The 27,622-nt window shown below is 61.9% G+C and overlaps 1 protein-coding gene across 1 annotated transcript; it reads left to right on the forward strand.

The window, feature by feature from the left end:
* The first annotated feature begins 166 nt into the window (after nucleotides 1-166).
* On the forward strand, nucleotides 167-24,716 carry LOC133627013 (UPF0598 protein C8orf82 homolog). The gene is made up of 5 exons (XM_062009657.1): nucleotides 167-256; nucleotides 15,654-15,799; nucleotides 20,630-20,676; nucleotides 22,698-23,059; nucleotides 24,636-24,716. Exons 1-5 carry the CDS (start codon nucleotides 167-169, stop codon nucleotides 24,714-24,716), a joined length of 726 nt encoding a protein of 241 aa, XP_061865641.1.
* The last annotated feature ends 2,906 nt before the right edge of the window (nucleotides 24,717-27,622 follow it).

A 27,622-nucleotide genomic window follows, 5' to 3' on the forward strand; every position in this document is an offset into this window, starting at 1 on the left:
GTGTGGCCGGGTACCGGTGGGGCTGCCAGAGTTGATGATGCACAGCACCCGTGGGCAGCAGTGCCGGCGGCCCTCGGCCAGCGCCCGCCGCAGCTCACTGAGTGCCACTGCGCAGCACCGTTCCTCCTCCAGGTAGTAGCCGAGCTGCACGGCCCCCAGCTCGGCGATGGTGGCCGAGTACAGCGGGTACTGTGGGATGGGGATCAGCACCCGCGTGCGAGAGGGTGCCGAGCCCATCACCAGCAGCTTCAGGATGGTCTGAGGGCACAGGCATGGCATGATGGGGGGTGACGGGGGGATAGGGACACGATGGGGGGGGACACAGGGATGGTGAGGGGAGAAGGGGATGGTGAGGGAACACGGGGATGGTGAGGGGACACGGGGATGGTGAGGGGACACGGGGATGGTGAGAGGAGAAGGGTAGCGTGAGGGGAGAAGGGGATGGTGAGGGGACACGGGGATGGTTCGGGGAGAAGGGGATGGTGAGAGGACAGAATGGTGAGGGCACAGGGATGGTGAGGGGACACGGTGTGGGCACAGGGATGGTGTGGGGCACAGTGTGGGCATAGGGATGGTGTGGGGCATGGTGTGGGCACCGGGCTGTTGAGGGGAGACAGGGGTGGTGAGGGGAGAAGAGGATGGTAAGGAGAGATGGGAATGGTGAGGGGAGAAGAGGAGGATGAGGGGACATGGGGCAGATGAGGGGACATGGGGAAGGTGAGGGAACACGGGGGTGGTGAGGGGAGAAAGGGATGGTGAGGGGACACAGAGCTGGTGAGGAGAGAAGGGGCTGGTGAGGGGACACGGGGATGGTGAGGGGAGAAGGTGATGGTGAGGGGACACGGGGGTCGTGAGGGGAGAAGGGGATGGTGAGGGGATACGGGGGGGGTGAGGGGACATGGGAATGGTGAGGGGGCACGGCAACGGTGAGAGGACACGGCGACGGTGAGGGGACACGGGGGGGGTGAGGGGACACGGGGGGGGTGAGGGTTAGGGTTAGGGGGTCTGAGGAGAGAAGGGGGTGGTTGGGGGAGAAGGGGGTGGTGAGGGGAGAAGGGGTTTCTGAGGGGACATGGGGCTAGTGAGGGGACACGGTGGGGGTTAGGGGACATGGGGGGTGAGGCCACACAGGGATGGTGAGGGTACAAGGGGACGGTGAGGGGGCACGGTGACGGTGACAGGACACGGGGACGATGAGGGGAGAAAGGGACGGTGAGGGGACACGGGAATGGTGAGGGGAAACGGGGGGGGTAAAGTGACATTGGGATTGTGAGGGGAGAAGGGCGTAGTGGGGACACGGGGATGGTGAGGCGGCACGGCGCGGGTGAGGGGACACGGGTGTGGTGAGGGGACACGGGGGTGGTGAGGGGACACGGGGGTGGTGAGGGGAGAAGGGGATGGTGAGGGGAGAAGGGGATGCTGAGGGGACATGGGGGGGGTGAGGTAGAAGGGGGTGGTGAGGGCAGAAAGGGTTTCTGAGGAAACATGGGACTGGTTAGGGGACACGCGGGGGGTGAGGGGACATGGGGGGTGGTAAGGGGACACGGGGACGGTGAGGGGGCATGGCGACGGTGAGAGGACACAGCGATGGTGAGGGGAGAAGGGGACGGAAAGGGGACACGGGGATGGTGAGGGGACATGGGGGGGTTAGGGGACCCGGGTGTGGTGAGGGGAGACGGGGTTTCTGAGGGGACACGGGGGCGGTGAGGGGACACGGGGGTTCTGAGGGGAGACGGGGGTGGTGAGGAGAGAAGGTGATGGTGAGGGGAGAAGGGGAACGTGAGGGGATACGGGGGTGGTGAGGGGACACGGGGCGGGTGAGGGGACACGGGGCGGGTGAGGGGACATGGGGGTGGTGAGGGGAAAAGGGGGTGGTGAGGGGAGAAGGGGTTTCTGAGGGGACATGGGGGTGGTGAGGGGACACAGGGATGGTGTGGGGACACGGGACGGTGAGTGGACACGGGGGTGTGAGGGGACACGAGGGTGGTGAGGGGAGAAGGCGATGGTGAGGGGACCCGGGGGTGGTGAGGGGACACGGCGGGGGTGAGGTGACATTGGGATGGTGAGGTGAGAAGGGGGTGGTTAGAGGACACAGGGGTTGTGAGGGGACACGGGGGTGGTGTGGGGACACGGGGACGGTGAGTGGACACGGGGGTTGTGAGGGGAGAAGCGGGTGGTGAGGGGAGACGGGGGTGGTGAGGGGACACGGTAGTGGTGAGGGGAGAAGGAGTTGCTGAGGGGACATGGGGCTGGTGAGGGGACACGGGGGGGCTGAGGGGACACGGGGAGGATGATTGGAGAAGGGGGTGGTGAGGGCAGAAGGGGGTGGTGATGGGAGAAGGGGGTGGTGAGGGGACATGGGGGGGGTGAGGGGACACGGGGGTGGTGACGAGAGAAGGGGATGGTGAGGGGAGAAGCAGATGTTGACGGGAGAAGTGGATGATGAGGGGAGAAGGGGTTTCTGAGGGGATACATGGGGGGGTCAGGGGACACGGGGGCTGTGAGGGGACATGGGGGAGGTGAGAGGACACGGCAACGGTGAGAGGACACGGCAATGGTGAGGGGATACGGGTGGGTTAGGGCACCTGGGTGTGGTGAGGGGAGAAGGGGGTGGTGGGGGGAGAAGGGAGTGGTGGGGGGAGAAGGGGGTGGTGATGGGAAAAGGGGTTGCTGAGGGGAGAAGGGGGTGGTGAGGGGAGAAAGGGTTTCTGAGGGGACATTGGGCTGGTGAGGGGACACGGGGGTGGTGAGGGGACACGGGGCTGGTGAGGGTACAAGGGGACAGAGAGGGCACGGTGACGGTGAGAGGACACGGGGACGGTGAGGGGAGAAAGGGACGATGAGGGGACATGGGGATGATGAGGGGACACGGGGCGGGGTGAGGTGACATTGGGATGGTGAGGGGAGAAGGGGGCGGTGAGGGTGACACGGGGGGGGTGAGGGGACACGGGGATGGTGAGGGGAGAAAGGGGTTGTGAGGGGAAACGGGGCTGGTGAGGGAAGAAGGGGATGGTGAGGGGAGAAGAGGTGGTGAGGGGAGAAAAGGGTGGTGAGGGGAGAAGGGGATGATGAGGGGGGAAGGTGAGGGGACACGGGGAGGGTGAGTGGAGAAGGGGGTGGTGATGGGAGAAGGGGTTTCTGAGGGGATACATGGGGAGGTGAGGGGACACGGGGACGGTGAGGGAGCACGGAGACGGTGAGAGGACACAACGATGGTGAGGGGAGAACGGGACGGAAAGGGGACACGGGGATGGTGAGGGGACACTGGGGGTGAGGGGACACAGGGGGTGAGGGGACCTGGGTGTGGTGAGGGGAGAAGGGGGTGGTGAGGAGAGTGGGGGTGGTGGGGGGAGAAGGGGGTGGTGAGGAGAGTGGGGGTGGTGGGGGGAGAAGGGGATGGTGAGGGGACATGGAGCTGGTGAGGGGACATTGTTGTGGTGAGGGGACACGGGGCTGGTGAGGGGATACGGGGCTGATGAGGGGATACGGGGGTGGTGAGGGGACATGGGGCTGGTGATGGGACATGGGGCTGGTGAGGGGACACGGGGACGGTGAAGGTACAAGGGGACAGAGAGGGGGCAAGGCGACGGTGAGAGTACATGGGGACGGTGAGGGGAGAAAGAGATGGTGAGGGGAGAAGGGGGTGGTGAAGGGACACGGGGGGGGGGTGAGGGGACACGGGGGGGGGTGAGGGGACACGGGGATGGTGAGGGGAAATGGGGCTGGTGAGGGAAGAAGGGGATGGTGAGGGAAGAAGGGGATGGTGAGGGGAAACGGGGCTGGTGAGGGGACACGGGGCGGGTGAGGGGACACGGGTGTCGTTACGTGGCACGGGGACAGTGAGGGGACACGGGGACGGTGAGGGGAGAAGGGAATGCTGAGGGGACACGGGGGGGTGAGGGGAGATGGGGGTGGTGAGGGGACACGAGGGTGGTGAGGGGACACGGGGGTGGTTAGGGGAGACGGGGTTTCTGAGGGGACACGGGGGCGGTGAGGGGACATGGGGTTGGTGAGGGGACACGGGGGGTGTGAGGGGAGACGGGAGTGGTGAGGGGAGAAGGGGATGTTGAGGGGACACGGGGATGGTCAGGGGACACGAGGGTGGTGAGGGGACACGGGGGTGGTGAGGAGAGAAGGGCGTGGTGATGGGAGAAGGAGTTGCTGAGGGGACATTGGGCTGGTGAGGGGAGACGGGGGTGGTGAGGGGACACCAGGATGGTGAGGAGAGAAGGGCATGGTGAGGGGACATGGGGTTGGTGAGGGGACACGGGGGGTGTGAGGGGAGACGGGAGTGGTGAGGGGACACCAGGATGGTGAGGGGAGAAGGGGATGGTGAGGGGACACGAGGGTGGTGAGGGGACACGGGGGTGGTGAGGGGAGAAGGGCGTGGGGATGGGAGAAGGAGTTGCTGAGGGGACATTGGTCTGGTGAGGGGAGACGGGGGTGGTGAGGGGAGAAGGGGGTGGTGATGGGAGAAGGGGGTGGTGAGGGGACACGGGGGGGATGAGGGGACATGGGGGTTGTGAGGGGGGAAGGTGGTGGAGAGTGGACCCGGGGGTCGTGAGGGGACACGGGGGTTGGGAGGGGAGAAGGGGATGGTGAGGGGACACAGAGATGGTGAGGGGCACAGTGTGGGCACAGGGATGGTCAGGGGACACGGGGCTGGGGAGGGGACACCGGGGTGGTGACGGGAGAAGGAGATTGTGACGGGAGATGGGGGTGGTGAGGGGAGAAGGGGATAGTGAGGGGAGAAGGGGAAGGTGAGGGGACACGGGGACGGTGAGTGGATTCGGGAGGGTGAGGGGACATGGGGGGGTGAGGGGACATGGGGGTGGTGAGGGGAGAAGGGGGTCGTGAGGGGACATGGGCATGATGAGGGGACATGGGGGTGGTGAGGCGAGAAGGGGGTGGTGAGGGGAGAAGGGGTTGCTCAGGGGACACGGGGGGGGTGAGGGGACACGGGGGGGGGGTGAGGGGAGAAGGGGGTGGTGAGGGGACACGGGGGTTTGTTAGGGGATATGGGGGTGGTGAGTGGACATGGGGGTGGTGAGGGGAGAAGGGGTTGCTGAGGGGCCACGGGGACGGTGAGCGGATATGGGGGGGGGTGAGGGGACACGGGGTGGGTTAGGGGACACGGGGATTGTGAGGGGTGAAGGGGGTGGAGAGGGGACCTGGGGGTGGTGAGCGGAGAAGGGGATGTTGAGGGGAGAAGGGGATGCTGAGGGGACACGGGGGGGGTGAGGTAGAAGGGGGTGGTGAGGGGACACGGGGGTGGTGAGGGGAGAAAGGGTTTCTGAGGAAACATGGGACTGGTCAGGGGACACGGGGGGCGGTGAGGGGACATGGGGGGTGGTGAGGGGACACGGGGACGGTGAGGGGGCACGGCGACGGTGAGAGGACATGGCGACGGTGAGAGGACACGGCGACGGTGAGAGGACACAACGATGGTGAGGGGAGAAGGGGACGGAAAGGGGACACGGGGATGGTGAGGGGAGAAGGGGATGGTGAGGGGACACGGGGATGGTGAGGGGACACGGGGGTGGTGAGGGGACATGGGGGGGTTAGGGGACCCGGGTGTGGTGAGGAGAGAAGGTGGTGGTGAGGAGAGTGGGGGTGGTGGGGGGAGAAGGGGGTGGTGATGGGAGAAGGGGTTGCTGAGGGGACACGGGGGTGGTGAGGGGAGAAGGGGGGTTGAGGGGAGAAGGGGCTGGTAAGGGGACATGGCGATGGTGAGGGCACACAGGGATGGTGAGGGTACAAGGGGACGGTGAGGGGGCACGGTGACGGTGACAGGATACGGGGACAGTGAGGGGAGAAAGGGACGGTGAGGGGACACGGGGATGGTGAGGGGAAATGGGGGGGGTGAAGTGGTATTGGGATTGTGAGGGGAGAAGGGCGTATTGGGGACACGGGGATGGTGAGGGGACACGGGGGTGGTGAGGGGACACGGGGGTGGTGATGGGAGAAGGGGTTTCTGAGGGGACATGGGACTGGTCAGGGACACGGGGGCGGTGAGGGGACATGGGGGAGGTGAGGGGACACGGGGATGGTGAGGGGACATGGCGACGGTGAGAGGACATGGCGACGGTGAGAGGACACGGCGATGGTGAGGGGAGAAGGGGACGGAAAGGGGACACGGGGGTGGTGAGGGGACACGGGGGGGTTAGGGGACCCGGGTGTGGTGAGGAGAGAAGGGGGTGGTTAGGAGAGTGGGGGTGGTAGGGGGAGAAGAGGGTGATGATGGGAGAGGGGTTGCTGAGGGGACACGGGGGTGGTGAGGGGAGAAGGGGGGGGTGAGGGGACACGGGGGTGGTGAGAGGACACGGGGACGGTGAGGGGACATGGGGGTGGTGAGAGGACACGGTGACTGTGAGGGGAGAAAGGGACGGTGAGGGGACACAGGGATGATGAGGGGACAGGGGTTGGGTGAGGTGATATTGGGATGGTGAAGGGTGAAGGGGGTGGTGGGGACAGGGGGGGGTGAGGGGACACGGGGGTGGTGGGGGGAGAAGGGGGTGGTGGGGGGAGAAGGGGTTGCTGAGGGGACATGGGGGGGGTGAGGGGACACGGGGGGGGTGAGGGGAGAAGGGGGTGGTGAGGAGAGTGGGGGTGATGGGGGGAGAAGGGGGTGGTGGGGGAGAAGGGGGTGGTGATGGGACACGGGGGTGGTGAGGGGAGAAGTGGTTGCTGAGGGGACACGGGGGTGGTGAGGGGACGGGGGGGGGGGTGAGGGGACACGGGGGTGGTGAGGGGAGAAGGGGATGGTGAGGGGACACGGGGACGGTGAGGGGAGAAGGGGATGGTGAGGAGAGAAGGGGATGGTGAGGGGACCCGGGGGGGTGAGGGGAGACGGGGGGGGTGAGGGGACACGGGGGTGGTGAGGGGAGACAAGGGTGTTTAGGGGACACGGGGGTTGTGAGGGGAGAAAGGGGTGGTGAGGGGACACGAGGCGCGTGAGGGGACACGGGGGGGGTGAGGGGACACGGGGGTTGTGAGGGGAGACCTGGGTGATGAGGGGAGAACGGGATGGTGAGGGGAGAAGGGGAAGGTGAGGCGACAAGGGATTGGTGAGTGGACACGGGGGTGTGAGGGGAGAAGGCGATGGTGAGGGGACACGGCGGGGGTGAGGTGACACAGCGAGGGTGAGGTGACATTGGGATGGTGAGGTGAGAAGGGGGTGGTTAGGGGACACGGGGGTTGTTAGGGGACACAGGGGTTGTGAGGGGAGAAGGGGTGGTGTGGGGACACGGGGACAGTGAGTGGACACGGGGGTTGTGAGGGGAGAAGCGGGTGGTGAGGGGAGACGGGGGTGGTGAGGGGACACGGTAGTGGTGAGGGGAGAAGGAGTTGCTGAGGGGACATGGGGCTGGTGAGGGGACACGGGGGGGCTGAGGGGACACGGGGAGGATGATTGGATACGGGGGTGGTGAGGGCAGAAGGGGGTGGTGACGGGAGAAGGGGGTGGTGAGGGGACATGGGGGGGGTGAGGGGACACGGGGGTGGTGACGAGAGAAGGGGATGGTGAGGGGAGAAAGGGGTGGTGATGGGAGAAGGGGTTTCTGAGGGGATACATGGGGGGGTCAGGGGACATGGTCGCTGTGAGGTGACATGGGGGAGGTGAGGGGACACGGGGGACGGTGAGGGGGCACGGCGACGGTGAGAGGACAGGGCGATGGTGAGGGGAGAAGGGGACGGAAAGGGGACATGGGGATGGTGAGGGGACACGGGGGTGGTGAGGGGACACGGGTGGGTTAGGGCACCCGGGTGTGGTGAGGGGAGAAGGGGGTGGTGAGGAGAGTGGGGGTGGTGGGGGGAGAAGGGTGTGGTGGGGGGACACGGGGGTGGTGATGGGAGAAGGGGATGCTGAGGGGAGAAGGGGGTGGTGAGGGGAGAAAGGGTTTCTGAGGGGACATGGGGCTGGTGAGGGGACACGGGGGTGGTGAGGGGACACGGGGCTGGTGAGAGGAGAAGGGGATGGTGAGGGGACATGGGTCTGGTGAGGGGACACGGGGACGGTGAGGGTACAAGGGGACAGAGAGGGGGCACGGCGACGGTGAGAGTACACGGGGACGGTGAGGGGAGAAAGGGATGTTGAGGGGAGAAAGGGACGGTGAGGGGACACGGGGATGATGAGGGGACACGGCGGGCGTGAGGTGACATTGGGATGGTGAGGGGAGAAAGGGGTGGTGAGGGGAAATGGGGCTGGTGAGGGAACACGGGGCTGGTGAGGGGAGAAGGGGATGGTGAGGGGAAACGGAGCTGGTGAGGGGACACGGGGCGGGTGAGGGGACACGGGTGTCGTTACGTGGCACGGGGACAGTGAGGGGACACGGGGATGGTGAGGGGAGAAGGGGATGGTGAGGAGAGAAGGGAATGGTGAGGGGACATGGGGGGGTGAGGGGAGACGGGGGTGGTGAGGGGACACCAGGATGGTGAGGAGAGAAGGGGATGGTGAGGGGACACGGGGGGTGGTGAGGGGACACGAGGGTGGTGAGGGGACACGGGGGTGGTTAGGGGAGACGGGGTTTCTGAGGGTACACGGGGGCGGTGAGGGAACATGGGGTTGGTGAGGGGACACGAGGGGTGTGAGGGGAGACGGGAGTGGTGAGGGGAGAAGGGGATGTTGAGGGGACACGGGGATGGTGAGGGGACACGAGGGTGGTGAGGGGACACGGGGGTGGTGAGGGGAGAAGGGCGTGGTGATGGGAGAAGGAGTTGCTGAGGGGACATTGGGCTGGTGAGGGGAGACGGGGGTGGTGAGGGGAGAAGGGGGTGGTGAGGGGACACGGGGGGGATGAGGGGACACGGGGGTTGTGAGGGGGGAAGGTGGTGGAGAGTGGACCCGGGGGTCGTGAGGGGACACGGGGGTTGGGAGGGGAGAAGGGGATGGTGAGGGGACACAGAGATGGTGAGGGGCACAGTGTGGGCACAGGGATGGTCAGGGGACACGGGGCTGGGGAGGGGACACCGGGGTGGTGACGGGAGAAGGAGATTTTGACGGGAGATGGGGGTGGTGAGGGGAGAAGGGGATGGTGAGGGGAGAAGGGGAAGGTGAGGGGACACGGGGGACGGTGAGTGGATTCGGGAGGGTGAGGGGACACGGGGGGGTGAGGGGACATGGGGGTGGTGAGGCGAGAAGGGGGTGGTGAGGGGAGAAGGGGTTGCTCAGGGGACACGGGGGGGGTGAGGGGAGAAGGGGGGTGGTGAGGGGACACGGGGGTTTGTTAGGGGACATGGGGGTGGTGAGTGGACATGGGGGTGGTGAGGGGAGAAGGGGTTGCTGAGGGGCCACGGGGACGGTGAGCGGATACGGGGGGGGTGAGGGGACATGGGGTGGGTTAGGGGACACGGGGATTGTGGGGGGAGAAGGGGGTGGAGAGGGGACACGGGGGTGGTGAGGGGACACGGGGGTGGTGAGGGGACACGGGGGTGGTGAGCGGAGAAGGGGGTGGTGAGGGGAGAAGGGGGTGGTGAGGGGAGAAGGTGATGGTGAGGGGAGAAGGGAATGCTGTGAGGAGAAGAGGATGGTGAGGGGACATGGGGATGGTGGGGGGACACGGGGCTGGTGAGGGGAGAATGGGGTGGGGAGGGGAGAAGGGGTTGGTGAGGGAACAAGGGGTTCGTGAAGGGACACGGGGATGGTTCGGGGAGAAGGGGATGGTGAGAGGACACAATGGTGTGAGCACAGGGATGGTAAGGGGACACGGTGTGGGTACAGGCATGGTGTGGGGCACAGTGTGGTCAAAGGGATTGTGAGCGGAGAAGGGGATGGTGAGGGGACACGATGGTGGTGACGGGAGAAGGGGACGGTGAGGGGAGAAGGGTCGGTGAGGGGAGAACGGGATGGTAAGGGGACAAGGGTGTGGTGAGGGGACAGGGGGACGGTGAGGCGAGAAGGGGACGGTGAGGGGAGAAGTGGATAGTGAGGGGACGGGGGGGGGGTGAGGGGACACGGGTATGGTGAGGAGAGAAGGGGATGGTGAGGGGAGAAAGGGATGGTAAGGGGACACGGGGGTGGTGAGGGGACACGGGGATGTTGAGGGGACACGGGGATGGTGAAAGGAGAAGGGGATGGTGAGGGGACATGGGTATGGTGAGAGGAGAAGGGGATGGTGAGGGGACATGGGGTGGTGGTGAAGGGAGAAGGCGATGGTGAGGAGACACAGGGATGGTGAGGTTAGAAGGGGATGGTGAGGGGACACGGGGGTGGTGAGAGGAGAAGGGGGTGGTGAGAGGAGAAGGGGATCATGACGGGACACTGGGATGGTGAGGAGATATGGGGATCGTGAGGGGACACGGGGGTGGTGAAGGGACACGGGGGTGGTGAGGGGACACGGGGATGGTGAGGGGCATAGTGTGGGCATAGGGATGATGAGGGGACATAGTGTGGGCACAGGGACAATGAGGGGACACGGTGTGGGCACAAGGATGGTGTGGGACACGGTGTGGGCACATGGATGGTGAGGGGACACAGTGTGGACACAAGGATGGTGTGGGGACACAGTGCGGGCAAAGGGATAGTGTGGGACAAGGTGTGGGCACATGGATGGTGAGGCGACACAGTGTGGGCATAGGTAAGGTGGGGGGACACGCTGTGGGCACAGGGACAATGAGGGGACACGGTGTGGGCACAGGGATGGTGAGGGGACATGGTGTGGGCACAGCGATGGTTAGGGAACATAGTGTGGGCATAGGGACAATGAGGGGACACGCTGCGGGCACAAGGATGGTGTGGGACACGGTGCGGGCACAGGGATGGTGAGGACATGGTGTGGGCACAGGGACAATGAGGGGACATGGTGTGGGCATAAGGATGGTGTGGGACAAGGTGTGGGCACAGCGATGGTGTGGGACACAATGTGGGCATAGGGATGGTGAGGGGACACGGTGTGGGCACAAGGATGTTGCGGGGCAGAGTGTGGGCACAGGGATGGTTTGGGACACGGTGTGGGCACAGGGACAATGAGGGTACACGGTGTGGGCACAGGGATGGTGAGGGCATGGTGTGGGCAGAGGGACAATGAGGGGACATGGTGTGGGCACAGGGATGGTGAGGGGACACAGTGTGGGCACAGGGATGGTGTGGGGACACAGTGTGGGCAAAGGGATAGTGTGGGACAAGGTGTGGGCACATGGATGGTGAGGCGACACTGTGGGCATAGGTAAGGTGGGGGGACACGCTGTGGGCACAGGGACAATGAGGGGACACGGTGTGGGCACAGGGATGTTAAGTGGACACAGTGTGGGCATAGGAATGGTGTGGGGCACAGTGTGGGCATAAGCACAATGAGGGGACACAGTGTGGGCACAGGGATGGTGAGGGGCACGGTGTGGGCACAGGGATGGTGTGGGGCCAAATGTGGGTACAGAGATGGTGAGGGGACATGGTGTGGGCATAGGGAGGGTGAGGGACACTGTGGGCACAGGGATGGTGAGGGGACATGGTGTCGGCATAGTGATGGTGTGGGGACACGGTGTGGGCACCAGGACGTTGTGGGGACACGGTGTGGGTACAGGAATGGTGAGGGGACATGGTGTGGGTACAGGAATGGTGAGGGGACATGGTGTGGGCACAGGGATGGTGAGAGTACGCTGTGGGCACAGGGATGGTGAGGGACACGGTTTGGGCACAGGTATGGTGAGGGGCACAGTGTGGGTACAGGGACAATGAGGAGAGACAGTGTGGGCACAGGGATGGTGGGGGGACACGGTGTGGGCACAGGGATGGTGAGGGGACACGGTGTGGGCACATGGATGGTTTTGTACATGGTGTGGGCACAGGGATGGTGTGGGACATGGTGTGGGCACAGGGACAATGAGGGGACATGGTGTGGGCACAGGGATGGTGGGTGGACATGGTGTGGGCACAGGGATGGTGAGGGGACATGGTGTGGGCACAGGGATGGTGAGGGGCACAGTGTGGGCATAGGGATGATGTGGGACATGGTGTGGGTACAGGGATGGTGTGCGGCAAAGTGTGGGCACAGGAATTGTGAGTGCACTTGGTGTGGGGGCACAGGGATGGTGGGGGGACACAGTGTGGGTACAGGGATAGTGTGGGGGGACACGGTGTGGGCACAGGGATGGTGAGGGGACACAGTGTGGGCACAGGGATGGTGAGGGGACATGGTGTGGGCACAGGAACAATGAGGGAACACGCTGTGGGCACAAGGATAGTGTGGGACAAGGTGTGAGCACATGGATGGTGACGGCACACAGTGTGGGCATAGGGATGGTGAGGGGACATGGTGTGGGCACAGGGACAATGAGGGGACACGCTGTGGGCACTGCAATGGTGAGGGGATTTTTGCACTTGAGGCACACGGCACATAGCCACTTTCCCTGAGGTCTCAAAGAACAAACCTCCTTGTTCTGGTGCCCATCAGTGCCACTTTTCTTGCATAAGAAGCTTAAACTGTGGATCATCTTCACATCTTGAAATTCTTTGTCGGTCGTTTTCCACGGTGCAGCGTTCCAGGCTGCGTCAGCAGCTCTTCTCGGTAGGCATCCCTGTTCTGAGATTTGGTCTCATTCCCTTCATTGCTACATTCTCTGGGACTCACAGTCAGGCTTCTTGCACATCCATCATCCCAGTCCTGATCCTGGGCTGTTCCCTTAGCCTCTTTGCGTGGCTGCCGTGGAGCCTCGCTTCTTTGTCACAGCCCCACAGGCCTTGCCTTTAGGGCATCTCCAGTCCCGGCATCGTGTGACCGAGTCTCCTCACTTCTGTGTTGTGTTGTCTGTGTTCTGTGTGGTGTTGGTGTTTATATGTGTGTGTTTACCTTAGAGCCACTCTGCGTGGGGATGTAGAGTCAAGGGCAGGTGGAGGAGCACTGAGTGTATGTCAGTTCGCTTTTGATACGTGGGAGTTGGGGCTTTGGCTGCCGAGTGACGAGGTTTTGCATCTGAGTCACTTGTTTTGCTCTGTTTCCAGAGACTGAGGCTGTGCTCTGAATAAGAATACAAGGGGCAAGCAGAGTGTGTCAGTGCTGCTGTCATGTGGACACAGTGGGGTACTGAAGCTCAGGAGCAGCGCATCACAGTGGCACCCGCCAACTTTTGGAATCAGATCTGTGATTCTTTGCAAATTAAGTACCGGGATAATGCTGTGTTGGGGCTGGGAGGAGGGGACAAGGGTAGGAGTTACAGAGAGGGTTTTTGTGTAGAGCCTGGACTTTGGAGTTTTGGTTTTCAGGGGCTTTGGGGCATGCCTGGGGCTTTTGGCTTTGGGGCGTGCCTGGGGCTTTGTGGAGTGAGTATGGTTTTGGGCTTCAGTAGTGACTTGACTTTTGCTGTGTTTTCAAGTTTCTATTGTGCTTGCCAGTTAAATACAGGGACAATGCTGTGTTGGGGCAGGGAGGAGGGAACAAGGTTGGGAGTCAGAGGGAGGTGTTTCAAAGGTTGTGTAGAGGAGAGCAATGTTCCATAGCCAGTCCCCACAAGTTAAGGAGAGGGAGGCAGTTACTTCTCAGGACAATGGCAGCATGTCCCAGGCAGAGCGGCTCCAGCCTCTGTGTATGTCTCATGTCGTCTGACTTCCCCATGTCAGCTTCCTCGGGCCTCCTTATTCTTCACTCTTTGCTCTTCAGCGGCAAGGTCCGGATCTCGGGCAGCATCCTCAGGGTCTTGAACACTAATCACTGATGCAGTGTGAGTCAAGCTCTTCTTGCGTAGCCATCCTTAAGCGTAGATCCATCTCACATCTTGGAAGATTCCAGACCGTACTCTTCTGCAGTACCGCTTCTGGCCGCATTGGCGGCTCCGCGCTTCAGCCATCCCTTTGCATGGACCCAGACTTCTTCCTCATGTCCTCAGGATCTCTGGTCCGGGGCGGTCCTCTGGTGCAGGCCTGGTCCATTTCATCTACCCTCTTTGGGGAGGCTGCTATAGAGCCTTCTCCTTTCAATGTAGCATCCTCTAGGTCTTTCCAGTCAACATCATCTGTGGCCGGGGCATCTCTGAGCCCAGTTCCCTGTTGTCTTTCTGTTGTCCATGTGTTCTTTCACCTGGTGTCGGTGTTTGCACAAGGGTAGTAATATTGCTCCATTGAAATGATCCCCTTTGCAATGTGCTGTCTGAGTTTTTGTGGTGTCTTTGTGATCTATTGTGTCTGTGTGTCGTGGTTTAGGCCCATCAGGGAACAAAGACCACGATTAGCCTGGAGTACTGAAGAGGCTGAGAATTGCTCAAGGGCAGGGAGAGCTTAATTGCCGCTTAAGGTTCAGGACAAAGCAGACCAGGCTACTCGGTTTGGGGAAGAAAACAGAAAATAATTTAATGCAACATCAACTAAAACATACCCCCAAAAACCCAAAACATAACCAAAATGAAACAACACAGAGTAATACATCAATGAAGAGTCCAACCAGCCTTTTTAAGAACACCTTCTTGCCACCCCTCCCCTCTTCCCGGGCTCAGAGCCCTGATCCCGGGGTTTTTACCTTGTCCCCCCCTGAACGGTTCAGGGGGGCAGGCAGTGGGGGTTTCAGTTAGTCTGTTCCCAGTAGCTTCTGCCGTTTGTCCCTCCTCAGGACGGGTGAACTCCACACCAGTCCTCCCTGCGAGTCCGTGGGGTAACTCACACGCATGGCAGCCCTGCACGGGCTGCTCCGATGCCCACTGACTCCAAAGGCTGCAGCTCGTCTCTGCCTCTCGTGTGGGGCTGCTCTGCGGCGTGCAGGCTCTCCAGCACGGCCTGGGCCATGGCCCCTCCCCACACAGTCCCTCTCCCGTCCGGGCTCACTCACATGGAGCTGCTGGGAACTCTCGCTCCTGCCATGGGTCTCCATAGGCTGCAGGGGCACAGCTGCATTCTCGCCACGGCTTGCAGAGGGGTCTCTGGTCTGTTGCTTCTCCTTCCTTCCTCCTTCTCTGGCTGAAGGGGCCGCGTGGTCGCCTCCATCTCCTGTCACTCTTACACCTCCTGCCTCGCATTCCGAATTCCCGTCCCCTAAATAGTGATCGCAGAGGCGCCAGATTGGCCCAGCCAGGCCGGAGGTGGGTGTGAACCCAGGAGCTGGGGGAGAGTCCGCAAACTCTTTCTCGGGTCTTCACTGCAACCCGCTCCCCCTGTTACTAAGCCAAAAGCTGCTCCTTGCTAAACCAGAACACCAAGTCAGTGTCTTTGAGGCAACACCACATTGTTCCTCAGCTCATCTAGGAACCAGGAGGTCCATGTGGTCCTCCCCAATCACCACCTTCCTCCTCCCATCCCAGAGTGCCCTCCCAGCCGGGTTTCCTCTCTTGAGACAACTTGAGGTTCCCCACATTGATGTGGGGTGAGCCCATGGTGACCCTTCATCTGGCAACCAGGAGGTCCAGCATGATTTTCCCCCATCATCACCTTCCCCCTCCCACCACAGAATGACCTCCCACCCTGGTTTCCTCTCTTGAGGTAACTTGGGGTTCCCCATGTTGATGTGGGGTGACTTTCTGGTGACCCTTCATCTGAGAACCAGAAGGTCCATGTGGTCCTCACCCATCACCACCTTCCTCCTCCCACCACAGAGTGACCTCCCAGCCTGGTTTCCTCTCTTGAGGTAACCTGGGTTTCCCCACATTGATATGGGGTGACCCTATGGTGACCCTCCATCAGAGAACCAGGAGGTCCAAGCTGTTGCTCCCCTATCCCCACCCTGCTCCTGCTCCTCCAGGTGTTCGTGCAGCTGGCCAACGTGGCCGTCACCAAGATGGACGTGAATAACCTGGCCACGGTGATGGCCCCCAACTGCCTGCGCTGCCAGTCGGACGACCCGCAGATCATCTTCGAGAACACCCGGAGGAGATGTCCTTCCTGCGGGTGCTCATCCAGCACCTGGACACCAGCTTCATGGAGGGTGTCCTATAGCCCCACCTCAGCCCCCTCCCCTCCAGCACCAGCCTGGACCCCCGCGGGAGGAGGGTGCTGGGCGGCTCGTGGCCCGCTCACCCAGCCCCAGTGGCCCCACGGGACTGTCCTCCGTGCCCCCACCCCACGACCTTCTGGCCATCTCACTGCCCACCTCTCTGAGGGGGACGAGTGGCACCTCCAGCCCTGGTGTGCTGGGGAGTGGGTGACAGCCTCGGGGGAGGGTGCTGGGAGCTGTGGGCACCCGCAGGGGTGGGAGAAGCCGCTGGTGCGGGAGTGGAGCACCCAGGGAAGGTCCATCAGGGGACCAGAGGGACAAGTGGCCCTGTGCCAGGAGAGGCCCAGCCCGTGGGGGCTCATGGTGGAGCTGGATTGGCCCAGGAGTGGGTGCTGGGGATGCCCCCCGTGCCCTGGGTGGCTGGTGGTGGCCAGTGGCCCACCCTTGGGGTGCTGGAGGAGCTGGGGAGGTCACGGTGGCCATCCCTGGCAGCGTTGTACCCATCTCACCTGACCCTGGCCCCAGAGGACCTGTCTCAGCACCACCATGTCTGCTTGGCCCTGCTGGACCCACCACAGGACCCATCATCTCAGCTTTGAAAGACACATCTTGACACTCATCATCTCTTCTGGTCCAGCCCAGCTCATCTTGGCATCTGGAATCGCTGCTTGGTTTTGGTGCCCATCATCTCCTCCTGATCCCAACCAACTCCTCTTGGTGCCCATCAGCTCCTCCTGCTCCCAACTGACTCGTCTTCGTACCCATCACCTCCTCCTGCTCCTGATGGACCCATCTTGGTGCCCATCACCTCCTCCTGACTGACTCATCTTGGTGCCCATCACCTCCTCCTGCTCCTACTGGACCCATCTTGGTGCCCATCACCTCTTCCTGCTCCTGACCAAACCATCTTGGTGCCCATCACCTCCTCCTGCTCCTGACCAACCCATCTTGGCATCCTGTCATCTCTGCTTGGCCCTGCTGGACTCAGTGCCCATTGTCTCCTCCTGGTCCTTCCCAACTCATCTTGGCATCCTGCCATCTCTGCTCGGTCCTGCCAGACACATCTTGGCATCTGTCCTGTCCTTCTGGTCCTGCTGGGAATGTTTTGCCACTCATGATGCCCTCCACTTCTCCTGGAACCATCTCGATGCCCCTCACATCTGCTTGGCCCTGCTGGACCCATCTTTGGTGCCCATCATCTCCTCCTGGTCCTGATCAACCCACCTTGGCACCTTTCATCTCTTCTTGGCTCTACCTGACCCACCTTGTCACCCATCATCTCCTCCTGGTCCTCCTGGACCCATTTTGGTGCCCATCATCTCCTGCCCAACCCATCTTGGTGCCCCTTATCTCCTGCTCAGCCCATCTTGGCACCCATCATCTTCTGGTCCTCTTGGACCCACCTTGGCACCCACAATCTCCTTCCTGTGCTGACCAACCACTCCTGGTGTCCCTTATCTCTTCTTGGCCCAGCTTGACCCATCTTGGTGCCCATCATCTCTTCCTGGTCCTGCCCAACCCAACTTGGCACCCATCACTTTCTGGTCCTCCTGGACCTATTTTTGGTGCCCCTCATCTCCTCCTGCCCAGCCCATCTTGGCCCCCATCACCTTCTCCAGGTCCTGCCCAGCCCATCTTGGCACCCATCACCTTCTCCAGGTCCTGCCCAGCCCATCTTGGCCCCCATCACCTTCTCCAGGTCCTGCCCAGCCCATCTTGACTCCCATCACCTTCTCCAGGTCCTGCCCAGCCCATCTTGGCACCCATCACCTTCTCCAGGTCCTGCCCAGCCCATCTTGGCTCCCATCACCTTCTCCAGGCCCTGCTCAGCTCATCTTGGCACCCATCACCTTCTCCAGGTCCTGCCCAGCCCATCTTGGCTCCCATCACCTTCTCCAGGCCCTGCTCAGCTCATCTTGGCTCCCATCACCTTCTCCAGGCCCTGCTCAGCTCATCTTGGCCCCCATCACCTCTTGCTTCTCCTGGATGCACCTTGGCACCCTCAATCTCCTTCTGGTTCTGACCAACCAGTCCTGGTGCCCCTCATCTCTTTGCCCAGCTTGACCCATCTTGGTGCCCACCATCTCCTCCTGCTCCTGCCCATCCCATCTTGGCACCATCTTGCTTCTCCTGGACCCGTTCTGGTGCCCATCACCTCCCCCTGCCCAACCCATCTTGGTGCTCCCCTCATCTTGTCCTGGTCTTCCTGGACCCATCTTGGCACCCATCATCTCCTCCTGCTCCTCTTGCACCCACCTTGGTGCCCATCACCTCCTCCAGCACCCACTCACCCCCAGTGGCACCCAACACCCCCTCCTGGACCCCCCAGTGCCCTCATCTCCCCCATCCCCACCCACCTGGCACCGGGAGGTGCCCCCCAAGCCCCCCAAAGCCACCCCCAAGTGCCTTCGGGTGACATGGGATGGTGAGGGCGGGGGGCACCCACAGGGGAGGGGGCACCCCAGGAGCACCCATGGGTGGGGAGGGGGTGGGGTGGGACAGGACACCCATCAGAGTCCAGAGATGTATAAAGAGAGTTATTAATTAGAAGCCCCTAATTATCAACCCAGATGCTGATTTCATCTCGGGGTTGGGGGGGCCATGGAGGGGAAGGGGGGGGTCCCCAAAGTGGAGGGTCTTCAAGGTGGGTGTCACAAGGAAGGGGGGCCCAAAGTGGTGGGTGTCCCCAGGGGAGGGGTCCCCAAAGTGGGAGTCCTTAAGGTGGGAGGGGTCCCCAAAGTTGAGGGGGATGTCTCCAAGGTGGAAGGGGGGGGGGGGGTGTCACTGAATGGGAGGGTGTCCTTAAGGTGAGGGGTCCCCAAACTGAAGGGAGGCGTCCCCAAAGTGGGAGTCCTTAAGGTGGGGGGGGTCCCCAAGGTGGGTGTCACTAAGGTGGGGGTGTCCCCAAAGTAGGGAGGGAGGGTCCCCAGGGTGAGAGGGGATCCCCAAGATGGGTGTCCCCAGGGGGAGGTCCTCAAGGTGGGTCACCGAGGTGGGGGGGTCCCCAAGGCGCAGGGGGTCCCCGAGGTGGATGTCACAGGGTGAGGGGGGTCCCGGGGTGGGGGGACCCCCAGCGCTACCTCCCAGCTCTGCTCACTGCCAGGCGTGGGGGGGAGGGGGCACAGGGGGAGAGTGGGGGGTGACACCGGTGTGTGGGGGGGGTCCCCCAGGGCCGGGAGGGGTCCCCACTTCCTCTGTTCCCATTTAACCCTTCCCCCCCTCAGCTTTTGTATTTCCCCTCTCTCTTTTTCCCCTTTTCCCCCCTTTTTTTCCGTTTCAGCCTTTTATTTATTATGAAGCCGACTCCGAGCATCTCCCCGAGCCCCCCCACCCCCGCGGCTGTGGGACCCTCCCCGCGCGTGGGCCGGGGGCGTGGGGAATCCAGATTGGGGGGAGGGGTCCGGAGGCACCACCCCCCGCCCCTCCTCCCACGGCGTGTGAATAAAAAGCGTCTGGCCGGTGCTGCTCGTTCCCTCTGGAGCCCGTCAGTGGGGGGCTGCGGGGGGCTATATGGGCTATGGGGGGGCTATATGGGCTATAAGGGGGCTATGGGGGGCTATGGGGGGCTGTAGGGGCTATGCTGAGGCTATGGGGGGCTACCAAGATACTATGGGGGCTATGAGGAGGCTATGGGGGCTATGAGGGCTATGGGGGGCTATGAAGGGGCTATAGGGGCTCTGAGGAGGCTATGGGGGGCTATGAAGGGGCTATAGGGACTATGAGAAGGCTATGGGGGGCTATGAAGGGGCTATAGGGACTATGAGAAGGCTATGGGGGGCTATGAGGAGGCTATAGGGGGCTATAGGGGCTATGAGAAGGCTATGGGGAGATATATATGGTGTCTATAGGCTTCGGGGATGCCTATAGGGATATATGTGGGTGCCTACAGACTTATGGGGGTGTCTGTATGGTCATGTGTGTGTCTATAGGGATACATGTGTGTGTGTCAGTAGGGTTATGGGGGTGTCTATAGGGATATATGTGGGTGCCTATATGGTTATGGGGGTGTCTGTAGGGATCTATGTGGGTGTCTATAGGGTTAAGGGGGTGTCTGTATGAGTGTCAGTAGGGTTATGGGATGTCTCTAGGGATATATGTGGGTGTCTATAGAGTTAAAGGGGTGTCTGTAAGGATCAGAGAGGATCCCCAATGGATCCTGGGCAGAACCCCCCAAAAAAAAGACCTCAACGGACCCAGGATAGAGGCTGGATGGATGCCAGATGGATCCCAAACGGATCCCAGCACAGAACCCAAACAGATCCTGGACAGTCTCCCCCAAAAAGACCTAAATGGACCCAGAGCAGAGGCTGGATGGATCCCAAATGGATCCCAGGCAACCTCCCCCTCCCCAAAAGGCTCTGAATAGACCCAGGATACAGCCTGGATGGATCCCAGCCCAGAGACAAAACAGATCCTTGATAACCCCTCCCCAAAAAGACCCTAAATGGACCCAGGACACAACCTGGATGGATCCCAGCCCAGAGACAAAACAGATCCTGGACAACCCCCGCCCCCCAAAAGACCCTAAATGGACCCAGGGCAGAGCCTGGATGGATCCCAGACAAACCCCCCCCTCCCCAAAAGGCTCTAAATGGACCCAGGACACAACCTGGATGGATCCCAGCTCAGAGACAAAACGGATCCTGGACAAAACCCCCATAAAAAGACTGTAAATGGACCCAGGGCAGAGCCTGGATGGCCCCTGGATGGATCCCAGCCAGATCCCATTTGGCCCTTGCACCTGCTTTGGGATTTTGAGGCTTTTCCCCTTTTTTTCTGCAGCTTTTCCTGGATGACACCAAAGTGAAGAACTTCATCACTTGCTTCAAAGGTACTGGGATCCCCCCAAATCCTCCCCCTCAAAAATGACCCCTCAAAATGCCCCCAAAAACCAAAATCCTCCCCAAATTATCCCCCAGATCCTCTCTGACCCCTTCCAAAGACCCAAATCCCACCCTAAAACCCCCACAAATAAGCCTCCCAAATCCCCCCAAAAAACCAAACCCCAACTCCCCCCGACCTCAAAAGCCCCCAAATCCCAACAATCCCCCTCAAATCCCCCCAGAGCATCCCAAAACCTCCCAAATCCCCCCCAAAAAGCCCCCAAATTCTCTCCAACCCCCCCAAAAATGTCAAATCCACCCAAACCCCCCAAAATATCCCCCCAAACAATCCCCAAAGTCTCCAAATCCCCTCAAATCACCCCAAAAAACACAAAAGCCCCCCAGAAACCCCCAAATCCTCTCCAGTCCCCCCAAAATAAATCCCCCAAAAATCCCAAAAGCCCCCAAATCCCCAAAAAACCCCAAATCCCCTCCAACTCTCTCCAAAAACAATCAAAATCCCCCCAACCCCCCCAAATCTCCTCAGAACCCCTCCAAAAAAACCAAATCACCCCAAAATCCCTCCTCCCCATCACCATTCAGTAGCGTTTTAGCCTTAATTAGGGTCTTTAATTAGAGACTCATCTTTATTTGGGGTCTGATCTGTATTGGGGGGCTGTGGGGTGGGGAGAAGATACTCTCATCCCCTTCATGGCCTTCGTAGGTGCCAAAACATCCTCCTCTCAACCTAATTTGCATATTAATCACCACCTTAATTAACCACTTCCTGCCCTTAATTGCTCCCAGGCACTTGGTAACACTGATCCCTACTCCCCCCCAAACCTCCCTCAGCCCCTTCAAATCGCTTTCCCATTAAGGAACACCCCCCTTTCTCCAGTGTTAATTAGGGGAGGGTGTGAGATTAATTAAAGTTGCCTTCCTCACTCACCTGGAGCTGAACCCTGGCAGCCTCTATGGGAGGGTTCATTATGGAGAATTGGGGGTTAGTTAGGAGGGTTGGGGTTAATTATGGAGAGTTGGGGGTTAATTAGGAGGGTGGAAGTTAATTAGGAGGTTTAGGGGTTGATTAGTGGGGTTACTTAGGGTCCATCCTGGCAGGTATCACCTTCCTCTTCCTCACTCCCTTAGCAGTGGTTGTTCTGAGCAGGTTTAATCATGAGAGGACTGAGGGTTGGAGGTTAATTAGGAGGGTTGGAGGTTAATTAGGAGGGTTGGAGGTTAAATTAGGAGGGTTGGAGGTTAATTAAGAGCACTGGGGGTTAATTGTGGGAAGGGGTTATCCCAGCAGACGTTGCCTTTCTCATCTTCTTCTTCCTCACCCTCCCTTAGAATCGCAGTGGTTGTTTTGAGGGGGTTAACCATGGGGGGACTGGGGGTTAGTTAGGGGCGTTGGAGGTTAATTAGGGGGATTGGAGGTTAATTAGGAGCACAGGGAGTTAATTCAGGGAAGGGGTTAATGATGGTTTATCCCAGCAGACGTTGCCTTCCTCCTCCTCATCTTCTTCTTCCTCACCCTCCCTTAGAACCGCAGTTGTTCCAAGTGGGTTAATCATGGGGACACTGGGGGTTAGTTAGGGGGGCTGGAGGTTAATTAGGAGGGTTGGAGGTTAATTAGGAGCACACGGAGTTAATTGTGGGAAGGGGTTAATGATGGTTTATCCCAGCAGACGTTGCCTTCCTCATCTTCTTCTTCCTCACCCTCCCTTCGCAGCACTGCAGCAGTTCCAAGTGGGTTAATCATGGGGGGACTGAGGGTTAGTTAGGGGGCTGGAGGTTAATTAGGAGGGTTAGGTTAATTAGGAGCGCTGGAGGTTAATTGTGGGAAGGGGTTAATGATGGTTTATCCCAGCAGACGTTGCCTTCCTCCTCCTCTTCTTCCTCACCCTCCCTTCGCAGCACCGCAGCGGCCGTTCCCAGCGGGCTAACCACGAGCGGCGATGCGGCTTAATTAAAAGGGGGGGCTGTTAATTAAGGAGAGGCGCGGGTTAATGAGGGTCCATCCCGGCAGACGTGACCTTCCTCACGTTCTTCTTCACGCGGCTGGAGCCGAACCGCAGCGGCCGCTACGAGCGCGAATTCCCGTTCGTGTCCCGCTGCGGCGCGGAGCGCAACTTCCTGCGCTGCGAGCACAGACCCATCGTCTTCACCCGCCTCCTGCCCCCGGACGCCTCCTCCTCAGCCTCCTCCTGCTCCCGCCGCGCCGTGCTGTCGTTCTGCGGCGGCGGGGAGCGGCTGGCCGTGCCGTTCCGGCCCGAGGCGCTGGTGATGCTGCCGGAGAACGGGCGCTTGTACCACCCGGCGCCGGGCCGGGCGGGGGGCGCGGGGCCGGTGCGCTCGGCGCTGGCTCTGGAGTGGGGGGTCCCGCTTGGAGTACGAGCAGGGGCCGGAGCAGCCCCCGACTCACTTTTGGTGGGAGGGGAAGAGGTATCGGCTCACGGGGGAGCTGGTGGAGCTGCTGCGGGGAGGGGAAGGGGCGGGGGAGGCGGAGAGCGGCGGGGCCGCGGGGCGGGGGTGAGGCTTGGAGGGGGTGGGAAGGGGCATTGCATAGCCCCGGGCGAGGAGGAGGAGGAGGCAGAGCTGGTGCTCAGCCACACCGTGTGGCTGATGCTGTGGTGAGGTGCCACAGCACCTGTGCCGGTGCCAGGGATGTGGGTGTTGTGTGTGGGTCCCCCCACTGTGATATTAAAGGTCTCTGGCAATTGAAATGAGCCTAGAGGTGATGGGTGCCACTGCAGCAGTGTGGGTGCAGCTGTGGAGAGGTTGGTGCTGCTATGGTGAGGTTGGTGCAGCTGTGGTGGGTGACACGGTGCTACTGCCACAGTGTGGGTGTCCCCATGGGTGCTGCCACGGTGACAGTGTTGCTGCCACACTGTGGGTGCCACTGTGGTGATGTTGGCTGGTGTGTAGAGGGAAGGGAGGTTCTTCAGAGGGATGTGGCCATGGGCTGAGGTTGCCTGAGGGCAAGGAGCCAGCAGAGTGCCCAAGGGGGCAAGAAGGCCAGTGGCAGCCTGGCTGGGCTCAGCAGTGGGGTGGCAGCAGCCCCAGGGCAGGGATTGTCCCCTGTGCTGGGCCCTGGGGAGGCTGCAGCTCCAGGGCTGTGTCAGTGCTGGGCCCCTTACTGCCACAGGGACACTGAAGGGCTGCAGCTCCAGGGCTGTGCTCAGTGCTGGCCCCTCACTCACTGCCACAGGGACACTGAGGGGCTGCAGCTCCAGGGCTGTGCTCAGTGCTGGGCCCCCTCACTCACTGCCACAGGGACACTGAGGGGCTGCAGGGAGAGAAGATGCACTGGGAAGCTCTGGGCTAAATGAGGGTACCTGAGGCAAAGGTTCAGTCTGCAGAGAACGAGGCTCAGAGGAGATCTGATCACTCTGACTCCCTGGCTGTGGCTGAGAGGGTCGGTCTCTGCTGCCAAGTTAAAAGCTACAGGCCAAGAGGAAAGGGGCTCAGGGTGCCCCAGGGGAGGTTGAGGCTGGAGCTGAGGCAGAACTGTTTCCCTGAGAGGGGTGTCAGCCCCTGTGCCAGGCTGCCCAGGGAGCTGGGGGAGTGCCCAGCCCTGGAGGGGTCCCAGAGCCATGGGGCTGAGGTGCTTGAGGGCCGTGGCTCAGTGGTGGCTGTGGCACTGTGGGGTCAGGGTTGGACTCCAGCAGCTCAAAGGGCTTTTCCATCTGTAATGATTCTCTGGTCAGTGCCCTGTGTGCCAGAACAGCAGCCAGCTCTCTCCTTGGTCCATTAAAAGCAGAAGAGCTCCATCCCCTCCGCTGAGCTCTGCCACTTCCTCCTGCCAAGCATCCCAGGAGGACTTGGGTTAATCGGGCAAGGTGGGGTTGGCTTTAATGAACTCACAATAACCGAGTGGCACAGCCCAGAGCCCGGCACAGCGCCCCGAGGTGAAGCTTCCCTGGGGGGGGGATGCTACAAGCTGAACTAGTCGATGGCTCCGTAGCGCTGGAGGCTGGTCGCCCACACGGCGTCTGCTCTACCCGCGCTCGCCAGCAGCCGGCACAGCTCCCGCTGCAGCGTGTGAAGGTTTTGGGGTCCCTCCCCCAGCGGGCAGCTTACCCCAGGAGCTGCCTGAGTCTCCCAGAAAGCCTGGAGGAGTACAAATCGAGTTCCTTGAGGGCAGGCAGGGCCCGGAGGTGAGCGGCCAAGCAGCGGATGCCGGCGTCTGTGCCGGGGGCCGTGCGGCGCACGTCCAGGTTGCTGTAGGGCAGCTTGAGGCTGCGCAGTGCGGGGAAGCGGCCGAGGTGAGGCAGCACTGCGCACAGCCCCGCCAGCCCCAGGTTGTTGAAGCGTAAAACAACTCTGCGGACGGCGGCAGGCTCCAGGGAGTCCAGCAGGGAGACAACGGTGGAGACGGAGAGCTCCTCGGCGTGGAAGTCGCGGCAGAGCAGGCGCAGGGGGGCGCAGGGCGAGCGGAGGGCGGCGCGCAGCAATAGGGCACCCCTAAGCCAGCCCCCATCAATAGGGCATCCTATAGCACCCCTAAGCCAGCCCCCATCAATAGGGCATCTTAGAGCACCCCTAACCCAGCCCTCTATCTATAGGGCATCCTATAGCACCTCTAATCCAGCCCCCCATCAATAGGGCACCCCACAGCACCCCTAGATCTGCACCTCATCAATAGGGTACCCCTAACCCAGCCCTCTCTCAATAGGACATCCCATAGCACTCCTAACCCTATCCCCCATTAATAGGGCACCCTATAGCACTCCTAACCCAGCTCCCCATCAATAGGGAACCCCAGGGCAGGACCCATGACCCACCCCTCTTAATGAGGGGTACCCCCAGCACCCCATAAAGGAACCCTACAGCAGGATCTCCAACACCCCCCTTCCCTCCCTGGGCCCCCCTGTGCTGCCCTCACACCCCTCGACCCCCCTCAGCTGCCCTCACTCCCCCCAATCCCCGGGGTCCCCTTCAGCTGCCCTCACTCCCCCCAATCCCCGGGGTCCCCTTCAGCTGCCCTCACCCCCCCCAATCCCCGGGGTCCCCTTCATCTGCCCTCAACCCCCTAATCCCTGGGGTCTCCCTCAGCTGCCCTCACATCCCCCAATCCCCGAGGTCCCCTTCATCTGCCCTCAACCCCCCAATCCCCGAGGTCCCCTTCAGCTGCCCTCACGCCTCCCCAGTCCCCGGGGACCCCTCAGTTGCCCTGACTCCCCCCAATCCCCGAGGCCCCCCTCAGCTGCCCTCCCCCCCCCAATCCCCGGCGCCCCCTCAGCTGCCCTCACCCGCGCCCAATCCCCGGGGACCCCTCAGCTGCCCTCATGCCCCCCCAATCTCCGGGGCCCCCCTCAGCTGCCCTCACGCCCCCCAATCCCTGAGGCCCCCCTCAGCTGCCCTCACCCCCACCAATCCCCGGCGTCCCCCTCAGCTGCCCTCACGCCCCCCAATCCCCGGGGTCCCCCTCAGCTGCCCTCACGTCCCCCAATCCCCGAGGCCCCCCTCAGCTGCCCTCACGCCCCCCTAATCTCCGAGGCCCCCCTCAGCTGCCCTCACGCCCCCCCAATCTCCGGGGTCCCCTTCAGCTGCCCTCACGCCCCCCAGTCCCTGGGGACCCCTCAGCTGCCCTCACCCCCCTCAATCCCCGGGGACCCCTCAGCTGCCCTCACGCCCCCCCAATCCCCGGGGACCCCTCAGCTACCCTCACGCCCCCCCAATCCCCGGGGTCCCCCTCAGCTGCCCTCACCCCCCCAATCCCTGAGGCCCCCCTCAGCTGCCCTCACACCCCCAATCCCCGGGGTCCCCCTCAGCTACCCTCACGCCCCCCCAATCCCCGAGGACCCCTCAGCTACCCTCACGCCCCCCCAATCCCCGGGGTCCCCCTCAGCTGCCCTCACCCCCCCAATCCCTGAGGCCCCCCTCAGCTGCCCTCACACCCCCAATCCCCGGGGTCCCCCTCAGCTACCCTCACGCCCCCCCAATCCCCGAGGACCCCTCAGCTACCCTCACGCCCCCCAGTCCCCGGGGTCCCCCTCAGCTGCCCTCACCCCCCCCAGTCCCCGGGGACCCCTCAGCTGCCCTCACCCCCCCCAATCCCCGGGGTCCCCCTCAGCTCACCTCCCGCTCCCGCCGGGCCACTCACGGCCGCGCTTCCAGGCATGCGCACTGCACCCCGGCACCGCCCCTCCGCCAATCAGAGCGAGAGTTTCACCACGGAAGGCGGGCCCGGCGTCGTTACTAGGTGCCGCCTGCGATCCTCGCCCGCCCATTGGCTGCGCCGTGTCTGTCATCGCTTCCTCCCTTCTTATTGGCTGAAGGGCGGCGGCAGCGGGAAGTTCGATCTGAGGCTCAGCGCGTTGGCAGCCCTGCACTGGCCTCTCTGCAGGTTGGGGGGGGGGGGGGGAATAGTGGGGGCGTGGTCTGCTGAGGGGGAACTGGAGACTGGCGGGGTTCTGAGGGGAAAAGCGCGGGCTTGGCGGAGTCTGCAGTGGAAAAGTGGAGGTTCGGTGGGGTTTTGAGGGCGAAAGTGGGGTTTTGATGGGGTTCTGAGGGGAAAAGTGGAGTTTTGAGAGGAAAAGTGGGGGGTTTGTGAATTTCTGAGGAACAAGTGGGAATTTGGAGGAGCTTGGAGGGGAAAAGTGGGGTTTTGGTGGAGTGTTGAGGGGAAAAGTGGGGATTTTGTGGGGTTCTGAGGGGAATAAAGGTTTTTGTAGAGCTTTAAGGAGAAAAGAGTGGGGTTGGTTGTCTGCTGAGGGGGAAAAGTGGAGATTTGTGGGGTTCTGAGGGGAAAAGTGGGGTTTTGGTGGAGTGTTGAGAAGAACAGTGGGTTTTACTGGAGTTTTGAGGGGAAAAGTGGGGGTTTGGTGCAGTTTTGAGGGGGAAAGAGGGGGTTTGATGGAGTGTTGAGAAGAAAAGTGTTTTTTTGGTGTGGTTCTGAGGGGAATAAAGGTTTTTGTAGAGCTTTAAGGAGAAAAGAGTGGGGTTGGT

This window comes from Colius striatus, chromosome 17, assembly GCF_028858725.1.
Source record: "Colius striatus isolate bColStr4 chromosome 17, bColStr4.1.hap1, whole genome shotgun sequence".
Taxonomy (NCBI): domain Eukaryota; kingdom Metazoa; phylum Chordata; class Aves; order Coliiformes; family Coliidae; genus Colius; species Colius striatus.